The sequence below is a fragment of the Drosophila willistoni genome (assembly GCF_018902025.1).
Source record: "Drosophila willistoni isolate 14030-0811.24 chromosome 2R unlocalized genomic scaffold, UCI_dwil_1.1 Seg167, whole genome shotgun sequence".
Classification (NCBI taxonomy): domain Eukaryota; kingdom Metazoa; phylum Arthropoda; class Insecta; order Diptera; family Drosophilidae; genus Drosophila; species Drosophila willistoni.
Window position 1 is genome coordinate 10,267,333 of NW_025814050.1, and position 22,454 is coordinate 10,289,786.

The window sequence follows — 22,454 nt, forward strand, 5'->3', positions numbered from 1 at the left end:
GACTGTTAATGAAAATTGTTTTTGGTTGTGGAAAAAATATGCAGAAAGCGCCTGGGTTAAAGGGTGACTTTGGCATAGGCAGAGAAGGCAGACAGGCGGCGGGGGGATAACCGTTGTAAATGATTGGTGGAAGTCACACGCCCGCAGCGTTGCCAAACTAATTAACGCCAAATGTGGCAGAGGCCTTTGAATGATGGTTAAGCCGAAGAAGGCGCGCAGTCAGGATGGAATGCCAAAATGGATTTTTTAAGATCCCAGACGCATAGAAAGTTTTGTTTTCCACACTCTTTGCCAATTGGGTATATAGACTCCTCTTTCGGTGTGGTTTTCTATTTATACATTTACAACATACATATAAAATTATTATTGGTTTTGTTTTAATTATCTTATGTTTTTTTTGAAGTCAAATAACTAATACAGTGACGGATCTAGGGCTGTAATAAGGGGAGATCTTTGCCCCTAAAGTATGCAATAACCAGGTTAAGAATCGCTTCTTGAAACATGTAACGAAATTTTGGAATGTACTCAAAATGAAACGAAAATTAACGTCGAAAACAATATTGTTTATCGACAATTTTTAAAACAAAAGCATACAACATGTTAAAAACTTATTGAAAACAAAATTATTGCATACATTAAGGGGTAAAGTTCCTTCATTTCACAGCCTTAGATGCCGACTGTAGAGTAATAGGAATGCTAGGAGTACTATCGATCTTTCGATCTTAAGGAAAGAGTGTTCTGAGTTCGTTGTCTGTTTTCTCGATTTTTTGTTTGTTCCTCATGATTTGCTTGGTTAATTCCCAATTCGAGGTAACGTCTGGCTAGGGCAATTTTTTTTCGCCACTCTCATAATTTTTAAGGTGAACTCTCTTTTATTATAACGCAGCCACAACAAGCAATAATGACTGGCATTTAACCACATCAGCTGTCACCTCCACCCAACGTGGCACTCGTTGCCATCGTCATTCCGGCCATTTCGTCTAACCACTTCAATTACTCCCAACCAATATTTACCTTGCTGACTCCTTCTTTTAATGCTGGCTTTTTTATTTTTGTTGATAAAAAGAAGCAATTGAAATTTATTTCAGTTGACTTTTCGTCTTTGGAGTTTTGGTCGGACCAGTCTAGACCAGCTGCACTTAAGCACGCGCCTACAGTTGAGCCACGCCCACTAGACGCTCTGTGCAACTAACAAACTAAAGTATGCCAAGCCATTTTATCATCGAATATTTATGCGCACTTAAAAGTATGCAATGAAAAATTAGAATTTATGGCCAGACAGAGAAGTGGATAAAACCAATATTTTATACGCGAGTATTTTGCCAAGACATAACAAACTTTAATTCACTATCACATTATACCAATCAATTGCTGTTAATCAGTCATTTGAAATATAATCTGTCAGATTGATTCTTATTCTTTACTTTCTTACCTTTTTCGGGGAACTGATTCGAAGACTCAAGCAAACCAGTTCCAGTCTTTGACCATAAACTTTTGTATACATACTTTTATATATTTCACATATAGACAGTCGGGCGTCAGAATGACAGAGCAAAAGGTGCCGGCATATCCGACAAATCAGACAACATATAGACAAATTTTAATCAAATCAAGTGGAAGAATTTTGAAAGAGAAACCCTTTTTACAATTCTAATGAGACTCGGCGTTTGCAAATGAATTCTAATAAGATTATGTTTATAGTGAAGAGTTGGGACTACCTGCGATGTGGCCCAAATGAAGCAGGTAGGCACACACACTAAAGAATGAACATCGGAATGGAATAAAAGAGAAAAACAGTTTATAGTGGAGGGAATCAAGAGTGCAGAAGAAGTCAAGGCTATTGAGGTATGCAGGAATGCGACTTGTTTTTTTTTAAGCAACAATGAGATAAGACCAACTTCAAAGGATGGAACCTTTTTTTCTTAGTATAGTATTCCACATTGATTGCCAGAACTAAGTTTATCATTATGCGATTCAAATTAAAAGATTTGACGATTGTCTCTGGCTAGATGATGACCAATAAAGTTGTCAGCGACAACGATAAAGTTATTAACATTGCCGAGATTAATTAATTTAATTTTTGTAGGCCAATTTACACAGCTAATTAAAACTCACTCCATCCCCATTCCCATGTCTCTATGCTCTAGCCACTCTGTGACGGCTTCTTTTGAGCGGCTGCAATCGTCACGGAAAAAAAAACACAAAAATGTTTCTAGGAATGTATAAAGCGACCCGGGGGCAGTAAACCATTAGTTTCTATTACAAGAAACGCTTGCTTTGGCTTGCGTCGACTAATTACCCATTACCCATGGTCAGTTCATGGCCAAAGCCTACGGAAGCTGATAAATGAATATAAATTGCGAATATATGCTATAAAAAATTCATCTTTTATCAATGATTTATGATGAGTGTTTAAAGTAAGCAAAACAAAGCGCCTAGGAACAATGAATTGCAATCAGTAAAAAAATAAACGGCAATATAATGTTTACAAAATATTTAAGAAAACAACATTCCAAGGAGAAATACTCTACAAAAGAACAATTTTAATGGGTATTATACGATAAATATCATATTTAGATATCTAGATATCTAGATGATGGACACTCTCATAATATAATTTGAATTAAATTTGAAATTCCAAATCAATTTGTTATGGCTACGAATAATCATTTGCACTAATTATTTATGATACCAAAGAATAAGTTAGTTTTTAATTAAAATACAAATTTCGTCGTAAGTTAAAATAATTTTAATAAAATTCGCCTTCAGCTCAAATAATATATTATTCCAGATTTCCTTAGAAGAAAATTTGATCTTAACTTTGAAGCTTTAAACAATTTTGGGATATATTTTTTTATTTTATATGAATTATATTGAACTTTCACAGAGTTTTAAGTTTGGTTTCAGTACAAATAGAAGCTAAGTAAGTAATAGACTTTTAAGCAGATTCGCTTAAGTAGATGAATTTTGAATTGAAGACAGTTTTTAAACAGTTTTTCAGAAGTTAAGTGATATAGTAATGTGATTCATAGTAAACCTATTAATGGATATAAATGACTAAAAAAAAACAATGAACAATGAAAAGTTAATTCACATCCATGATTCAATAATGCGATAATTCTATCTTGTTCTTTCATTTTTCATATACAACTAATTAATTTATGCTCTATTATATATTGCTCGTAGATCGTGTGAACTATAATTAAATATTTTATATATTAAGCGTTAATTGATAACTCTTAAAATAAAGCTGTAAACTTAGATGATGCTGATAAGACCTTTAATCTAAGCTCCTCCTTTTGAACACCCAGCAAAAATAAAAGACAAATTGTAACATCATTTCAATATAAAAATGTATAATTGAAAGTTTATCCAAGTAAATTTACGCACATTATTCAACAAAAATTCTGATTGGGGTTTGAAACAATCCTATTTTGTTTGATATAGTCCATATACCCCGGGCAAATTGATTGGTATGATGCAGAATGATGCGGTTTACCTCATCAGCTGTTTGCTGTTTCTATTCGGACCCCAGCAATCGGACGCAATCTTTTGTTGGCAATCAGAGCGCAGTTTGCTCTTTGACTTGGCTCGGCTTATCTGGAAGTCAAAGCAAAGAGTCTGTCCATAGCTAACCATGCAGACACTGCCAACTGCCTGACAACAGTCCGTCCGGGTTTTGGATTGCTCGTCGTGCTGATAAGAGAGATTATTCCACTCTTTGAGGAAATGTCAGTTTCGCATTGTTTTATGCCTGATGAATGAGAAATTAAAGTCCGAACGCGCCTTTTCCTGCTACTGCTTAACTTTTTTTTTTGTTTTTGCGATAAAAAACGAAGAGAAAGAACTTCTCGAATGCGTCGAGTGCATACAAAAGATATGGGCAAAGCCCTCATACATATGAACACATGCGAGTAGATACATTTTTCTGTGGACGTATGCAATGTGCATGAAAAACGTTTTAAAAATCTAAAAAGGAGGAAGAGAAAGATGGAATAACTATTAAAGATATATTGTATATAATAAGAAAGAACAAAAAACGAGACTTAAGTTTTCAAATGGCCGCCAGACAAGTTGGCGTTAGTTTTTTCTTTGATAGAAGAATACACAGAAGTTGAAGCTTCTATGTATATACATATAAGTACATATGTATGTGAACACATTGTTGTTGTTCCAATACGGAACGGAAGTGCGGCACAGAATCCACAAATGGGTTGGGAGCGAAGAGCAATTGTGTCTTTATATGGCAGACCAATGGACAATATGAACATTAGCTAATAAAGATCACGCTATGAATGATAATCAAGGTAAACATCAAATTCATTTTCAATACTATTATTAGAAAACATAAATAGCTACAAATGTCATGTTTTTAATGGACCAAACATTATAATTATTGAATTTTTGATTTATTTAAAATAAATAGTTTAAACTATTTGAAAAAAAAAACCATATAGAAACTTGTTTTAGGGGACGATCTAGTTGATTTGAGAGAGAGTTAAGATTGGTTAATGAATAGAAAAGGTTCCTTTAATATCAATGAACCAATGTTAGTATAGGTCAAAACGATGTTTGATTTCACAATTGTCACTTGTCTGGCATAATTTATACTTAAGTAACTTATAAGTAATAGATTGAAATATAACCAAAATAAATAAGTTGCTTTATCTGTTTGATATTGATAACAATTAATCGTGCAATACTAAAATTATTTTTTTCTTATATCATTTCTTTCAATTTTATGCACCAAAGCATACCAAAAAAAAAGGATATTCAAATAGTTGTATTGAATTTTTGTTTTATTTACTTATTAAATTATAAAAAATTACCTCAGAAAATCGACGAAATTATTGAAACTAAACGTAGTAATGAACAGTCTTTGAACTCCCATTGGAATAAGTTCTTATATATCAAACAGAGCTGGTTAATGTTAAAAGTACATAAGTAGTTAATAATTAAATCCTCTAATTGGTTATACAAAGTTATAAATTTAAACCATTTTTAGACAACAAGCAAAAGCTTAGCATAATTTAAATTAATTTTGAAGTAACACAATATATTCTTAATGCTAAAAATACCATTAAATAACATCTTAAATAAAGTATTTTGTTAGTTCCAAACTCTAGTCGTAGGTGTTTTTAGTCCACACAAAATAGAATATACTTGACTGGCCTGCCTAATCACTTTCTAGCTATCATATTCCCTTTCATACAACAAATCCCCCAATCAATTTCCGATAATCACTACAAATTATACAAGCTAACCCCAATAAAAACCAAAACTTGGGAACACAAAAATATGTATAATAAAGTTATCAAACCTCTTGAGTATCCGACAGAGAGACAAGCAACACGTTAAATTCTGAGAAAATCACAAAAAAAACGAAGTGAAATAGAGGAAGCCAAAGACAAACGCGAGAAGCGACAAATTTTCATTGAGTTAATGATACCAAAAATCTCTCAAAAAGAACGAAATGGACGAAAAAAAAATGCTGTTGGCGCCAGCCCCTCAAAAAAACAAAACACAGCCATCGAAATGAATGTCTATTTTGTAATTGGAAACTACCAAAAAAAAAAGAACAGAAAAAACAAAAATAAAGCCGGCATGTGCTATTAAAACTATAGAGAGGCCCATTTTGGAATAGTTTGTCTAACTGAAAATGGCACGTACCGACTTTAGCCAAAGATATATGTACATATATGTATAGAATGATATGACGATATGGCAATGATTTGCATAATTGCGTGATTCGCATGCCACAAAATGACACAAAAGAAGCGATGAAACGATCTATGAATCATTTCGGTTCTAAGAGTTGTCTCATCTTTTGACAATGGGATTTTGGAATTTTTATTGGAAAAGACCCCGCATGTGAGTCAAGTGTTTGATTAACTCATCTCATTGAATATTGAATAGACATGCATTACTTCTACTTACAACTTGTCACACGGCCATTGAACTATTATCATAATTATTTTTCTTTCATTTCCCCCCCTCGTCTTCCTTCTGGCTCACTTGATTTATAAATCACTTGAACAACAATATCAAACCCAAAGGGAACAACCTGTTTTTCCATCAAGAATATCAAAGTACTTGTCGGGGGGGTGTAAGAGTGAATGAATAAGTATGTAAGTAAGGGAGGGGTGGGGAGGAAAGAAAATGTATGAAGCTATTCTGAATCAAACAAAAAAAAACAAAATTCTGATATCTAAAGGCATTTCCTCGGTTTGAGTTTGATTGTGTTGCAAATGAATTTGTTTTGGGTAATTTAATTTCCCTTGAAATACTTTCCATGAATGAATTCCAAATTTTTGGCTTTAACTAACTTAGATATTCCAAGTTTAATATTAAATTAGAAAAATGTTTGTAAAATATTCAAAATAACTCTAATAACTTGTTAAATATTATATTTTAGTCGCTTATAAAACTTTGCTTTCTTTATGATATAAATATATTAAAATAAACATTTGATATTCAATGGCAAGAAAAATATAAAACAAAAAAGTTATTATTGTTTCTACAAAGAGAATAAGAAATGGAAGGTGATGAATGACGCAATGATATCTATTTTAGGATGAAAGATACATATATGTACATATTAAGATAAGATAAGACTAACTTAGTGACTTGCAGATTGAAAGATTCATAAGCTTTAATTGCTAACTGTTGATAGTTTTTGGTAATATAGTTTTTATATGATATATAAATCAAATATACTTTATATTTAATTAATAATGTGGATACATAGAATCTCTAGATCTCTAGAATCTCAATTTAAATACCTCAAAATATACTTTATGTTTATTATTTATGAACATATAGTCTTTTTACCTTTTTAAGGTTTGTCGTTTATGAATTCGACGTTTTTTTCTATGGAAACATTAACTTACAATTAGACTTATTTTGCATTATTCAAAAAGTTCATCAGTAATTGTAAAATCAAAGAACAAAACTTCACATACGTAAGTTATCATAAAAATTGATAAAAATAAACAGAATATTGTCAAAAATTTGATCAAGTTAATGAACTAAATTAAAGGAATTATTAAATTAATGGACTAGATAATTATTAAATCGTAAAAGTAGTTAATAGAGAACATAGAAAAGGTGGGTACTTAATGATTTTTGATTATTTTCATATTCTATACTCTATACTATTTCTTGACTATAATATAAAATATAAAGTATATTTAAAGTACATAATTTGATTTGTTATTTATATAGTTATGCATATTTACTTTTTTTGAATTCTTTTAAATGTCGATCCAATTATTACATAATTCTTTAGTAAGCCATTATGAAATAGGGAAATGTATGTAAATTTTAATATAAAATTACTTAAAAGGGGTTTTAAACAAACTTTTTATAATATATAATATTATATTAATAATCTGTGGCTCTCGCTATCTTAACAGAGATTCTAAATACTTTGATGCATAGCTATGCATAGTTCTTCCCACTAAATTGTTTTCGTCTGACGAATATTCATTAATCTAATTAGAATTGTATTCCTCCAAAGTAATGTAGATTTCCCATTTCAAATTGAATTAGACATACATTAAGTTTTTCACTATTACCCCCTACAAAAAACCCCCCCAACTCAAACTATTTGTTATTTATCTTAATCGTATTAATATGCTGGCATTCCGATGAATTTTGATTGCATTCGCATTGAACGCGGACTAAACGCACAGTCAACTGCAAATGTATTAGGAAAATAATATAAATACTGGGAAATTCGTATACAACTCGAACTTGTTCGCATGCCGATGCATGGCCATGCGACGACTTTGTATCTGACGGATACTTTTTCGTTGCGCTGGCAAACCAGTTTTTCGTATCTTTTTGCCGTCAGTCTTCGACGGGCAGCAAGCGTGAACAGTTCGCAGTTGGCAGCCGTTCGCGCCTTAACTCGGACCCAGATAAAATCACGACGATCGTCGCACGTTTGCTTTGCGGAAAATATACAAAACAAATTTTTGAAAATAAAATTTTGAGAATTCGCAAAATTGGTTTTTTCAAAAATTGGTTATAATAAAATCGGCTAAAGAAATGCGAAGCGACGCGACGCGACATCGAGAATAATCAGAAGAAAATAAATATTGAAATTCAAAATAAAGTATGTGCTTGAAACAAAATGGTCAGCGGATATATATAAATGAAAACAAACGTGTTTGGCATCTTGTATAGGCTACGCGCCAAGAAAAATCAAAAAATAATAATCAAATTCGTCCCTATCCCCCCCCTTCAGTCGCTATCCCCCCTAAGAGGCAGAGAGGCAAATTAAATGAACGTCAGCAGGCAAATAAAATTTTAAGCAAGAATCAAAAGATACAGATACTTTTTATTTATTTGTTGTTTTTTTTTCTGTTGTTTGCTTTGTTTTGCTTTGGTTTATTGTATTTGTATCTGCTGCAACTTGCTTTTATTGTGCGAAAGTAAAAACTACCTGCATATCGAAATATTCGAAAACCAGTTTTTGTGAAAATTATTGGCTGTTACTTCTGTGTTGATGGTCTCTCTATACCCCTTCAGCCCGATACCTTCCCATCGTGCACACATCTTTGCCCCATGTCTGGTGCATTTTTCTTTCCTCTTTCTCTGCTCTCTGTTGAAAAGCAAAGATATAAAATCGTTCAATTGGCTGCAAACAAAAAAGGAAACAGAAAATAAAACCCGATAGACGAATCATAAATAAAGTGTGCGAAATGGGAGGCATCGACTAGACTCTAGATAGTAGCATTAACTTACCTATAATTGATGGGCATTTAAATGTAAAGCTAGTTAGTTTGTGGTGTTAATAGATCCATCAAGTGTTAGATCTTAAATCATGATCATTTCAAAAGATTTGCTAATAATACGACCAAACCTTCTTGTCCCCACACAGTTAAAGACCCCAAAAATCTAAAAACAAAATAAAAAGAAACCAATCAACAATCTGAAGACAATTTCTTCAGTCACCAAATTACAATTAGACTAAGCAAAAAAAAATATTAACCAGGAGAAAAACCAATTGTTATAATGCTAATGCACACCACATCCACATCGTCGACATCAACGGCCACCATGACCAACTCATCATCGTCGGCCACGCCCACTCCAGGCTCAACATCATCGAACAATAGTGCCACTCTGGAGACGCTGCACCACCAACAGCAGCAACAACAACAACAGCTCCACCAACAATTGCAGCAATTGCATACAAATACAACAAACAATTCCAATTCCCGACCACCATCACGGGCTCCATCCATTCTAGATAGTCCAACTCTGGCGCGTGTAGAACGCGCTCGTCTTCGTCTCGAACAACAGGAGAGGGAACGCGACAGAAGTAGTCTAGGTGGAGTCATTGGTGGTGGTAGTGGTGGAATGGGTGGAGTCGGTGGCATCGGAGTTGGAGGAGGTGGCAGCAGCACTGGCACTGGCAGCACGGCCACAACTATGAATCGTGAAGATAGCCTGGAGCGTAGCATATTGGATCCCAAGGTGAGTTACATATTATCATGCATGTTGATGGGTACAATGATAGGACTATCATACATACATACATACATGGCTTATAAATTACACTTAAGTTAACGTCTAAGAAATGATAAGAATATGTCAGAATAGCCCATTGATTTAATAGCTAAGACACTTTGGTAAAAGTAACTAGAGTCTTTCAATCAATCTTGCAACTGAATGTAAGAAAAGAACTATCTCAAGTATCTAGCCAGTTGGTTTTCTATTTAAACCTGAACTGGGGAAAAAGAATTGGTTTGAGCATAGTACATAATATGAACACACAATATCTCTTATCTAGATCGGCGCTTAGATAAGTTTTCATTTAAAAACCTTAAATACAATTTAAATTAAAGTCTAAATTGAAAAACTAAACATAATTCTTTTGAAATTGGAATAATCTTCGTAATGATTAAATTGTTTATGACAAAGTTTTGTTAACCAATTTACAAACTTATAAAAAACCCTTTCATCAAATGACTAAATTATCAGTAAAATATGTTAATTTCATTAACGAAATTTAAGTATTGTTTCTTACAATAAAACAAATGAAGATAAATTTTCTTTTAAATGTAAAAAAAAATTACAAAAAAATTACCTCAACTAAATTTAAACACTCAAAATCCAAATAAACTTTAAAATAAAACAAAAAAAAATTAACTTTTTTTTTAACTTTTCTGCATAGAATATCTAGAAATATTTAGAAACTTTTCCAAAGTTATTCTTCTCAATGTTTATAAAGTTCATTCTTTGGTCTTAAAGCATTTTTTCATGTATTTTTATTGAGGCACACACACACAAATCCTAATCAAACTTCTCTTGAAATTATCCTTAAACTCTGCCAAAAACGAAATGTCTTGGCCACATTTCAAATTAGTCGAAGGCTGACTCCGAACACACACACACACACACACACATACTCATAGAATGTGAGAGAGACTCAAAGGCAAAACAAAAAAGCCAAATAAGCCATATTAACATTTTTTTGTTGTTTTTATTTTGAGAGCCACATTTTGACAGGGCCATTTCACTAATGGGGCTGACTTCCCTTAGTTGAGAGACTACCTTCCTCTCTCCCTTTCAGTCTTTTATTTTTGCTCCTCTTCTCTCTTTTTTTTGCGGCTATATATGTAAATGCTTTTTATTTGGTTATTATTTTGTTAACGCTCTTATCTGTGTTTTTTGGTTGGGTTTTATCTCGACTCATCATCAAGAAGGAGAAAAAAAAAGAAGCAGTATGGTAAAGCCTCTTTAGGCTCTGGCTATGGGTTTTTAAAGCTTAGTCAAGAGGAACTGGACGGTCTTTCAGTGTTATAAATGTGTTTTGAGTATATGCCATGGGTCAGATAGAACGCCACATAAACTGAGATAATGAATTGCAAAAGATACATACATACCTAGTTTTGGGTTAGATAAAAGATAGCACAACTTCTATGAGTGTTAGGAAATTTAGATAAAAATCTTATCGCAGCAATGCAAACAACGACTACCTGAAATGAAGAAATATCCGAGTAGATAAAGAAAACAAAAACTTATGACACATTATGCTCGATATATTTGGAACAAGCTGCATGTGAGTTGAGTCCTTTTTTAGACTACATTTCTTTATGTTTTCTTTCTGCTCTTAGTTCACTTATATCACTTCATCAATCCTCTTGGCTGCTAGCCAGTTTTTGCACATCTTAGCTCAAGTCAAGACTGATTACCTGATACATCCTCCACGCTCCCCATGCTCTTCATTTGCCCTCCTTCGTTCTTCTTGTTGGCATCCTTGCCATTTCTTCTCAACTTGTCGTAACAAATTGTTTGTAAGTGTTTCTTTTTGGGTCCAAATTGCCTGCATAATTTCAGCCTTTGCCAAAATATTTGCGCAGTTGTTATGCAGTTTGCCCTCTCACATGAACCAAACTGTCAATAGACCAAAAAGATGGAAAGGGTAAGGAAAAAAACAGATGAAGAAGAGGGCGGCGTCTAGTGGTCTGTCTTTCAACCTTCTTATATTTCACTCTTTAACTGGGATTGAAGGCAACTTTTTTCGGTGGGTTACCTAAAATCGATGCCGGTTGCATAAGTTTTCGGGTCAGTTTGCAAAAGAGACCCATTCAAGCCGGCGCTTCAGTGCATTGAACCCAAAAAAAAGAAAACGAAGAGGTAACCAACATGAGAAGAAGACTTCAAGTGACTTTTATGCCAGGTTAAGTCCGAACTCTGGAGTCATAATTAGTCACACTTAAAAAGCCATTGGCCTAAAGTCTGTTTTTTTGTACCTTTTTCTTTTACTTCTTTCTTTTATAATGCGAAATATGAGCAAAAGTAAAGGAAAAGAGACTTAAAAAAGACAAACCCAAACGCGTAACCAGAGACATGGTATTATGAGTAGTAGGAAACTCCAAAGCTACAATTGGTAAGCAAATATGTATATGAAGAACCTTTCATGGAACTGTAGAATATTCCTTTCTGGACTTTAAGATACCGCACAAGCCAAGCAGATGATATCGTATTTGCAATAATCTTCTTATCGATACTCTTTTAACCATATATTTTAAGACTTCTATAAGCTTAAAGATATGTATATTAAGGTTCTTGGACTAAAAACAAATACAAATTCAGATATTTGATATCGATAGAAAACCTAAACTTCTGTTTTACAATCCTCAAAGATAATTCAGAGTGTGCAAAGATGAAATAGATATTGTAGAAGACTCTATACTATATTGAGTTCACTTCTTTCAAGATCTAATAGTGCATAGAACCTTCTCTACCTTATATCTATTGTGTTTCGCTTTGTCGGGTAAACTGATATACCCATTGAAGTTTGTCCTTTTATACCGAAATAGAAAACTTTTTGGTACGTGCTCGTTTACCAACTAGCTGGACTTTCAGTGTTTGACCCACACACACACACACAGACACACACAACACTCACACACACATAGATACACTCAGGGCTAGTGCAAACAATAAAAGAATCAGAGAAACGGGACTTGGGGCATCTTTTCTCTCCTATGCCAAGCCTCGTTGCACTCGGCTGCAGTTGCCAAAGGGCCCCATCAGATGGTATCTAGAGCAGAAAAGTCCAGTGAAATGCATAAAGAAATCTATTTCTTTATGTGCTATGTATGTTGCTCAGATTTGTCTTTTTTTTTATAAGACCATAAATATTTTCAAAACGACCCTCGCAGCAAACAATGTCCGACCCCACGTAAACAATTTCAATAAATTTTACGTTCAATGTCAATTTATTTTGTGTTGTTTGGCGCGCGTTTCAATTTAACGGCAGAAACACAAACTAAATACACACGACCCACACCACACACACACACACACATATACACACATACTAAACACACATGGGCCAGAGATGTGAAATATTCTGTGTTTTTGCAACAAATTAAAAATACGCCAACAAAAATGAAAAATGAAAAATATTTTTTACATGGTTGAGTACACACAGAGGCCTTAGAAGTGGTCAGTCAGTGCTATGACAAGCCATGCAATGGTTTGATGGTGAGGGGGATGTTTATGCTGATGATGATGATGGGGTCTGGGTGATGGCTGATGAGTCAGATGAGCCAATGAGAGAGTTAGAGAAAGGTAGGGCCATGAGGCAACACAGGGTAAGATCAGCCAGGGGAAAGTCTTACTCATTGGATTTAGCAAGAAGTGCTTATATCGAATTGATTCATCGATTGCCTTCGACTTGTGTTATCAAACAAAATGCATATATGTAAAACTTAAATTCAACGCAATTCAAATTTTCATAATTTCAATATACATTAAACAATTGTTTGTATGGTTTGATCTAAGAAAACGATTACTAATACTTGAAAGATTTTGGAGTCCATAATTTAGCAATGAGTCAACTAATTGTACTGATAATTCATAATTCATTAACTGTTTCTTGAGATAAAGATCTCTAAGGGGCAAACGACCTTTATGGCACTTTAGCCCAAATAACAAAACTGTTTATTAATGATTAATTTATGCATGAATGAACATATATAAATTGCTATTTAAATAAATTTCATATTTTTCCCTAGGAATTCATATATTTTGCTTTTTAAACTCAATGAGCATAAAAAAAATTTCAAAAAACCAATGTGAAATTTTAGTTGTAAATCAGTTGTCAATATTTATGTAAAAATTCTGAAATTTTCAATCAATCTATAATTGTTTTATGGACGATGTTCTTTCAATTACTCACGTTTAAACAAAAACGAAAATCACATACAAAATTTCTCTTTATTTTGCTTATATTTACTACTAATTGTTAGTATAATATTTGATCCCAAATTTGTGCCAAAATGTATTCACAATTTCTTAACTTTTGTTTAATGATCTCTAAAGTAATTCAAAAGTCACACCTCTTTTCTGCTGCTCCCGATCTACATATATAGATATATATTTTTAAATTGTCTAAGATGGAATATTAAAATCACTTAACCCTAATGAACTTATCTATTTGAGCCACAGCTCAATAAGGGCAATCCAAACTTAATTTGCTCTATGATCTCTTTGCCGAGGTCAACCCTTTTCGCACCCACTCAACCACCGTTCTGCCCACACTTTTGTTTCACCCACTTTAGATTTGCCCCCGTCGGCAAACAAGTGTGATATATATATTTCAATTTCACCCAATTTACAAAATGAACACACTGCTCTATATAGATAGATATATGTATATACATATCATGAGCCGCCTTTTACTCTTGCTTCTCTATCTGTTAATGCAATCTATCAAAATGCATTAAAAACTGAAAAAGTATTACAGCTGCATTTCCTTTTGTGGGTCAAAGTGAAACAACTTAATTGTGATGTATCACTTTATCACAGAATACAAGAGAGAATGTAGAAAAGGGAGCGGTATAAAAGGGGGAAGAAGACAGAAACCACAAGAATTTAAAAAAACTTCAAAAGACAGCGACATCCACCATATGCAATAAGCAAAAGCAAAAACAAAAGAGACAGAACGAGATTTGGCTTTAAGTCAGTGACTTTACTGCGCCTCCAATGTGTCCCCTACCCTTTGGCCCAAAAAAAAAAAAAGAAAAAAATTGCACTTCTGTGTGCCATTTGGTTTTTGGAAATTCCCTTGCCACACTCGTAGGCAGCATCTGCCTAACAACCCCTGCCTCCAACTTCAATTCCGCCCCGCTTCTCACTTTCTTTTACTCCACTTTTCCACCTCCCTCCCTTTTATTTGCATTAAGCCCAGCCATTTATTTGTATATTTTATTGTGGGCGCATATTTCCCGCTAAAGTTTGCTTCTTCCCTTGTATACCCTATACTATAAGCGACTCTTGTGGGGTATCAAAGGTGCATAAGACAAAAACTCCTAAACAATTTTTTTCAAGTTTGTATAAAATTTTCAATGTATGGTCTTTCTATTTTATAAAACTTTCCATCTCGTATAAACTCATGATAATATATCAACTGCAATTCTATCCAGAGGTAGAATATATAACATCGAATATATAGAATTTATATATCAAAATTTTTAAATTTTAAAATGACAATAACACGATTATGAAAGGCTACGTTCAGATAATTAAGTTTTGGATAAAAATCAAAAGAAGTCAATGTATTCGATTTCATGACAGATATGGAATCATTATGATTCTATAGGTGGCGCCCTGAATACCATTCCTCTTCTATCTATGTCCAAAAAATGCAGCCCTTAATTTCACCTTTAATTAAGTCAATTTTATTAAAGTTCCCTTATTATATTACGTAAATTACAGAAGCATCCTTATTAGGAAACCCCGAGAAATTCGATTCATTTTCTTTAGAAAAATTGCTAATGGGTATCTATATAACGACTCCTTTCTTTACTATATGTAATTTTGATTTTTTTTGCCTCAATTTTTGGCTCGCTTTATGAATGAAATCATTTTGAGGAGTTGGGACTGAAGTGTGTGGATGGGGAAGGTAGCCAAAAGCACCGAAATAAAAGGGGGAAAACAAGAAAATGATTTTCTCTTTGTATGTGTATATATATATATATATTTTTTTTTTTGTTTCTGTTTTATTTTTCTTTTGGCTCATTTTTATTTTTACGCATTTCTTGCGTGTCGTTCTGGCATTGCCTTTGTCTTTCTCTCTCACTCTATCTGTCTGTCCATGTCTCTGTCTTATTTCGTTTAGTTTACTTTTAGTTTTGTGGGGCGGGATGAGGTGGATAATGGGTGGCAGATAGTGGGTGGTGGCGCTCTATTTTCTTCTATGCCTTTGCAGATAAGAAAAGCGTGTGCGGTGCGCGCCTAGCTCACTTGTCGTTCTTGTTTATTCAACGATGCCAGTTTTTGTTTTTGTTTTTTGGGTGGGGTTGGGCTTATAGGCTGTGGGGAGTGGATCGAAACGAGGTGGAGAGGTGGTCGGAGGCGCTGCGTGTCTGTAGACAATTCAACAAAAGTGGCAATATTTCTGAAATTACCCAGTTGCAGTTTCTGACTTTAACCCCCTAAAATTTATTTACTATTTATTTACCCATTAAGGTGGCAAAAGTGTGAAATTTATTGAACTTAAAAGAAAACCAAAAAACTGAAAGTTTATTAAGCCAAAATTCATATAGAATATTTAATACCCAGTCAAGAGTCCAATTTATTTTGCGGTCATGCCCTTGTATGATGAATTTCACTTTTGGGTTATGGGGGAATTACCCAAAAACCCATTCACTGCCAGTTTAGAATCAACCCCCATGCCACACACACATAGACACACACACACACACACCTTTACGCTCGCTAATCAAATGAAAACGATTTCCGTTTGTCATGCAACTGACTTACCCACCAAAAAAAAACGAAAAGTAATGAAAATTGGCCCCCAAACAAACAGTGGTTATGATAACCATGAACTCAAAATGAATTCTGTTAAAAGTTTTTACTAAAAACACTTCTGTTTATTTTAGCATATACAAAAGGAAGGAAATAGGAAAGAGTTTAAGATTTCATGATTAAGAAAATTAAAAAGCAAAAGTTTCAGAATTGTTCAAAGTGTCCAAAATTACTAAGGCCCTGAAGTAAACCTTGAGCCCTCTGTGGCCCCTGTAAAAGAAAGACATAAGACATATCTGACACTGCGAACGACAGATAGATATATCCCTTAAGATATATGTAAATATTAATGTTCAAGTATTTTAAATAGTATTCAAATCACAGAACATAAAGAAAGAATTTGATTCATGCAAAACTTTTTAAACCTTATATCTTTTTCTAAACTTTTATCCTTAAAGCTGTAATTTTGTATTGTAGAAATCCTGTGACTTTGTTATCCCATAACTATCTAAAAATCTTCATGCAACATACAGATATCTCTTCCTGCTATATAAAACTTTTAAATATCCATTCAAAATGTATCCAATTTTTTCTTTACCTTTTTCTCTTTGACTTGAATCACTGTGCTTTTCGATATTTAGTTCATCATGTATATTTGGTTTTTGTGTGGGTTTTCTGTTGTTGCTGTTGTTGTTGTTGTAATTGCTGTTATTATGTACATATAAGTTGTTGTTGCTGTTGCAGTTACCATGACCCCCACGCCCTTAGACACCCCTAGCCCACCCCACCGCACACCCCTTGTTTTTGCCAGCAGCTGGCTGCAGTTCTCGGTTTTAATATGATTACATACAAATAAACAATTCATTAAAACGGGAAACGGCAATTATATAGAAATTATACACAGAAAAATAAAGGGCAATGCATCAATTTTATGAAAGGAAGTTCCCAGACCTAAGCGCACTTTCAAGATTTTTGAATATTTATCAAAACAGAAAAGAAACAGAAACAACAAGTTGAAAGATTGCAAGTGGCATGCAACCAGCAAACCATCAACCACCCCCCACATAGTTATTACTATAGCTACTGTTGCTACAAGTTGCCATGTGAAACAAATGCTTGCCTTACTCACGCATTTGCTTGGCAACTTGCAACATGCAGCAGCCACAACAACAACAACAACAACAACAACATCAACTACAAACACTGATTGCAAGTCTTTCAGTTTCCTTTATATCATCTTGTTGCTGGGGCCTCGTTTAACTTTGCGGGAAGTGGCAAAAGGGGCAAAAGGGAGAAGGCAGAAGGGGAATGGGAGGAGTGAAACCATGCTGGCAGAGCTGAGATGCGCTTAACTCAATTGCATATGCAACATTTCGTTGACTGTGGCATGCAACATGTTGATGTAATATGCAAATTTTATGCATTGTTGTTTTTCTTAAGAAATTTTCTTCTTCTGCTTTGCGAGATTTTTGAGGAAGCTGCTTTAAGCCAAAACGCAAGATGGCAAATAAACTTAATAATAGGATTGAAATACCTTTTGGTATAACATAAGAAATATCCGTTAACATTACTCAGAGAGGAAAAAGAATTATCACTATATCTTAGAACCAGTAACTGCTTACACTATATATTACTTTCTGATTCAATTCGACTCGATTAGTGACTGTTGACAGTATATAAAAAATCAGTACTATTTGAAAAACTCATTTCAGGCTTTATATAGGTTATTTCACCTTTTTGGGAAATGTTCCCCCAAAAACTTCTAAAACTAACCTATATCACTTACGAAAATGATAACAAAGATCCGCCTTAAGAGCATTCAGATAAATATATATCTATAACAAGTTATAAAATTCTTTAACATTCAAAGTCCAAATTAGGTAAATATCTTGGGTTGATTCCAATTTCAAACAAAAATCAATTAATAATTAGAGAAAATGTTAAAGATTGCTAAGATCCCATTAAAAAGTTTTCATTTCTCAGACTGCATAGAAATGCCTTTCAAATCTTGCCTTGAAATCTTTGTGGCTCTTCAAGTTCAATTCAAGATGACTCACTGTGATAGTCTCATCTAATGAAACAAAACCTCTATATAAAAATAGCTCACCTACCTCAACAAGCGAATGCTTGCTCATAAATTGTTCCTTCAAATCAGGCAGCAGTTCTTTAAATTAGTCAATGACTATCAAGCAAATTGTTATAATTATAACGAAAACTTATCACGGAACATACACAAGAATGCCACCTTATCTTGAAGCAGCCGTTTTTGTTTTGTGCCTTGTTTTTTTTGTGTTTTAAACAGAAACGGCCGTCAATGAGACGCCAACCACCCGCCAGACTGTTGACATCATACCCTGTACTTACTAAAAACCAAATTACAGTTAACGCAAATAAAATTAAAATTGGTAAAGCGTTGGCGTTTGGTATGATGACATCATAAGGTGGTTGAGGAAATGCTTATATACAAACATCCATATAGTATGTACAACACATGTACAATGTACATACATATGTATATATGTATGCATGGGGATGTGTGAAACAGGGGGGGAGATCTTGGGTGCCGGGTGCCGGGCACCGGGTGTTGAGTGAGTGCTAAGTGCGTGAGCTTTATGTATGAAACTACTTAGCCACCCCAAGCCAAGAGAAATCTAATGGGGGCGAATCAGGCATACACAAACATGATTTGTGGTTAGAAAATTCTTATAAAAATAGAGAGATAAAATGTTTAAGCAAACAAAAAAGGAAACTGTTAACAATTTAATATAAGCTGCATATCAAAATAATCTTCTTTTTTTCAAAGGGTTTTCTTTAAACGAAAGGAAATGGAAAAAGTTTGTAACTTTGCATCCATCATGATTCAAATATTATCTATTTATAGATTCTCCCTATAGAGGAAGTAAATAAGAATATATTTATATTTCTTATCACTAAGAATTTGCGCAGTTATTCCAGCTCAATGAATCAGATATATCAAGTTACTATATTATAAACTTTTCGTTGAAGAGAAAACCATTTAGAATAAAGAATGAACTATCACATAACAGAAAAATTTGTCATATAGAAACTATTTGATCTCATTTATATGGGTGATTGGTTACCCCGTTGAAAGAAGTTAGTAAAAGTGATTAAGTTAGGTACAATGGGAGATCGTCAAGCGGAAAAGTATCTCCGATTCTATATTAATAGATTTGTCCGATTGAAAAAACGTGAGACAACTATCATTTCATAACATTTTCAAGACTTTTTATAAAATTAAAAAATAATTTCCTAGAATTTTACTCAGAAATATAAATTTTTATACATAAATTTAAAAAGAATACAAATATATGAATAGATTTTTCGTATTCATTATATCTTAAATTATTAAATGTTTAATAATTAATTGTGTTAAAAATTGTTCGATGGATTTTTGTAAGAAATATTCATGAGTTTTTAATGGGCAATAAATCTCGCTCAATATATTTATTCTATACCACTTGAGATAAAAAACTTTATATTTATAAAAAAACCTTACAAGAAACACATTCTACATTTAAACAAGAGTTATAAGCCTTAAATTTTATTTCGAATAAATTATAAACTTAGGTACATATATTTTAGTTCTTACAAATTGTTTTGAAATTGGCAATTACAATCAATAAAGAAAAATTCCATTTATTTCTGTTCTTTTTGTACCCTCCACCAAAAAAAAACAACAAAAAAAAACCAACAACCAAACAACAAAACATACAAACAACCAACACTTTTCTACCAAAAACAAACCGAATACTCAATACTCTTTCCACCCAATACTCTGTCCCCCTCTACCACAAACACACAAATCCGATCGCCAAACTAAAAAATAAAAACAAAAACGAAAAAAAACCCATTTAGAAAGAAACTTCGTCGGCGCCTTGGCATCAGATGTGGACACATATGAAACGCCTTTCACACGCCTCCAAAGTCAATTCCACCAGCAGTCTGACAGCCCAGAAAACCGATCTGGGTGTTGGCCATCATCATCATCCAGGAACAGCTGGACAAGCAGGAACAATAACAGCCACACCAAATGGAACATCGACAATGCCCGGCAAATGCATTCTCTTTCCGGATAAAACATCTTCGCTGAAAAGTTCCATGTATACGCAACAAGTCTACTTCAGGCCCGATATGGTAGGCTATATATGACATGATTCCACTATATAGAATTCGCTTACTTCAGTTACTTTTTGTTTTTTGGTTCTATTGTTCTCTTTGGCATGGTTTTGGTAGCTTTTAAAAAAAGGTTTCGGACTACTTAGTGAATGAACTATTTACATATAAAATGTATTTTTTTTCCTTTGCTTTTACCCCCCTAAATATTTTGTTGGTTTAGTTTGGTTATGGATACTTGTTATAAGCCAAAATATATATAGACACACACACATACAAACTTTTTATGCACCGTTTTGAAAGCTCAGCGCTGCAAATAAAATGTTATAAACATCATCATCATCATTATTATTATTATAATCATAATCGCAATCATAATCGTAAACCTTCTTCTATAGCTAAATGCCAGCAATTGACTTTGCCAAGGCAACCAACCAACCATCCATCCATCCACCCCTCGTCACAAGAGCAACTGCACCAATAAAATCCACCAAGCATAACTTGAGCATGCAAAAAAACATTGCACTTTATGTGGGGGGTTAGATATACATGTACCTACATATATATGCATTTTAGTAGAGCAAAATAATTTGTATATATAGACAGGGAATCATTTGCAGGTAGAGATTTTTGCACATTGGAATTTCGAAAACATTTCAATCAAAGTAAAATATTATGGATATTGGGGTTATATCATCATAAATAGGGACTGATTTGAGCCAGTAATAAACATTACAATGACTTTGCAGAGAGAATTTCTAAGTTAGTCACATCGTTAGTTATTGTTAGATAGTTAGTTAGTTTAATAGTTATTTTGCAGCATAGTAAGTATTTCAAATTCATTGTGTAAGCTTCATATCAGGAAAAGTTCTGAAATAAACAATTACTCATTATTAGGTTTTTCTTTACATCTTGACTTGCAATTTTTATATTCAATAAACACAGTTCGATCATATAAGTTTGGGTCAATTTCAACGATCTACATAATACATATATTTAATATGTATACACTTTCCTCTCGCAAAATATCTCTAGGATGTAGAATCTAAAATTTACCTCATTATAGTCTAAATCTAAGGCTCTACACGTTTGAAGCTGAAATTCGGAAGTTTTGATTATCGAGCTCATAAACACAAGTACACCTATTGATTGTTTTCAAAAGTGCCTAATATATTGTTCATCCGATATTGACAATATTTGAAATTATAGATTAAAGAGTTAATTTTTCAAAACTATCTAAAATACCATTGTAATGTTTTCCATTGCCACTTTTTTAGTGGTCAAAAAAAAAACCACTTTAGATTGCTCTATAATCCAAGCAGGCCATAAACTAACTAAGATAAATCAGCTCAGGGTCAGACAGAGTATATATACTTAGGCTTTAGGTACATGAGGTTGTCTTTGAGCTAGAAACATAATGAAACAAAGCTCGGTCGCTTAAGAATGTAATCGATGGGAAAATGACAAATACCGCCTAGAGTGTGACTCAAAAGAGTTTTTCAAGCTAGGTAAAGGTCGACATATGCAAATTGCAGCTAAAGAAGTTTTTTTTTTCATTTCTGCATTGTTCCAGAGATCGGCAGCTGACAAAAGAAAAACCGGCTGCCGGCCGACTGGACAAGTTTTTGTTGTGTTTTGTTTTGTTTCGAGTTTTTTTTTCTAGTTTGGTAGTTTTTGAGTTTTCAATATCAAGACACATTTTAAGCTTCATTAACATAATTGATGCGCCATTGAGGCTGGCAGCTTGGACTTGTCGAGCCATTATATTATTGTCTTCGGAGAGCAGAGCAAATCGCTGGACAGGTTTTCCGCGCCTCCACCAAAAAAGAGTCGAGCTCAGCCATGTGAACCGGTTTACAGTTGTAAAGTATCTGGCAGATACTCTTGGGTCTTGGTTTTGGTTTTAGTTTTGCAGATCTTTCGTTTGTAATTTTCAATTTCATTTTGAAATGCTTTGACGGTTGCTGTTTTCTGATTTCCCGTCTCTATTCTGTTGTCTTTTTGATTTGACAGTCCAGTGTAAATTGTATGCCAAACGAAGT

The 22,454-nt window shown here is 33.6% G+C and overlaps 1 protein-coding gene across 5 annotated transcripts in view; it reads left to right on the top strand.

Annotated features, from left to right (window-relative positions):
- The first annotated feature begins 8,938 nt into the window (after positions 1–8,938).
- The window catches only part of LOC6641869, a 57,830-nt gene continuing 44,314 nt past the window's right edge, over positions 8,939–22,454 (top strand). For 4 of the 5 annotated variants that reach the window (XM_023176068.2, XM_023176070.2, XM_023176069.2 and 1 more), the window contains exons 1-2: positions 8,939–9,486; positions 20,155–20,433. In XM_023176068.2, the coding sequence (XP_023031836.1) occupies positions 9,022–9,486; positions 20,155–20,433 (744 nt within the window). In that variant the 5' untranslated portion in view covers positions 8,939–9,021. The remainder of the gene's footprint in view (positions 9,487–20,154; positions 20,434–22,454) is intronic. The other variant, XM_002064663.4, reaches the window with a different exon arrangement.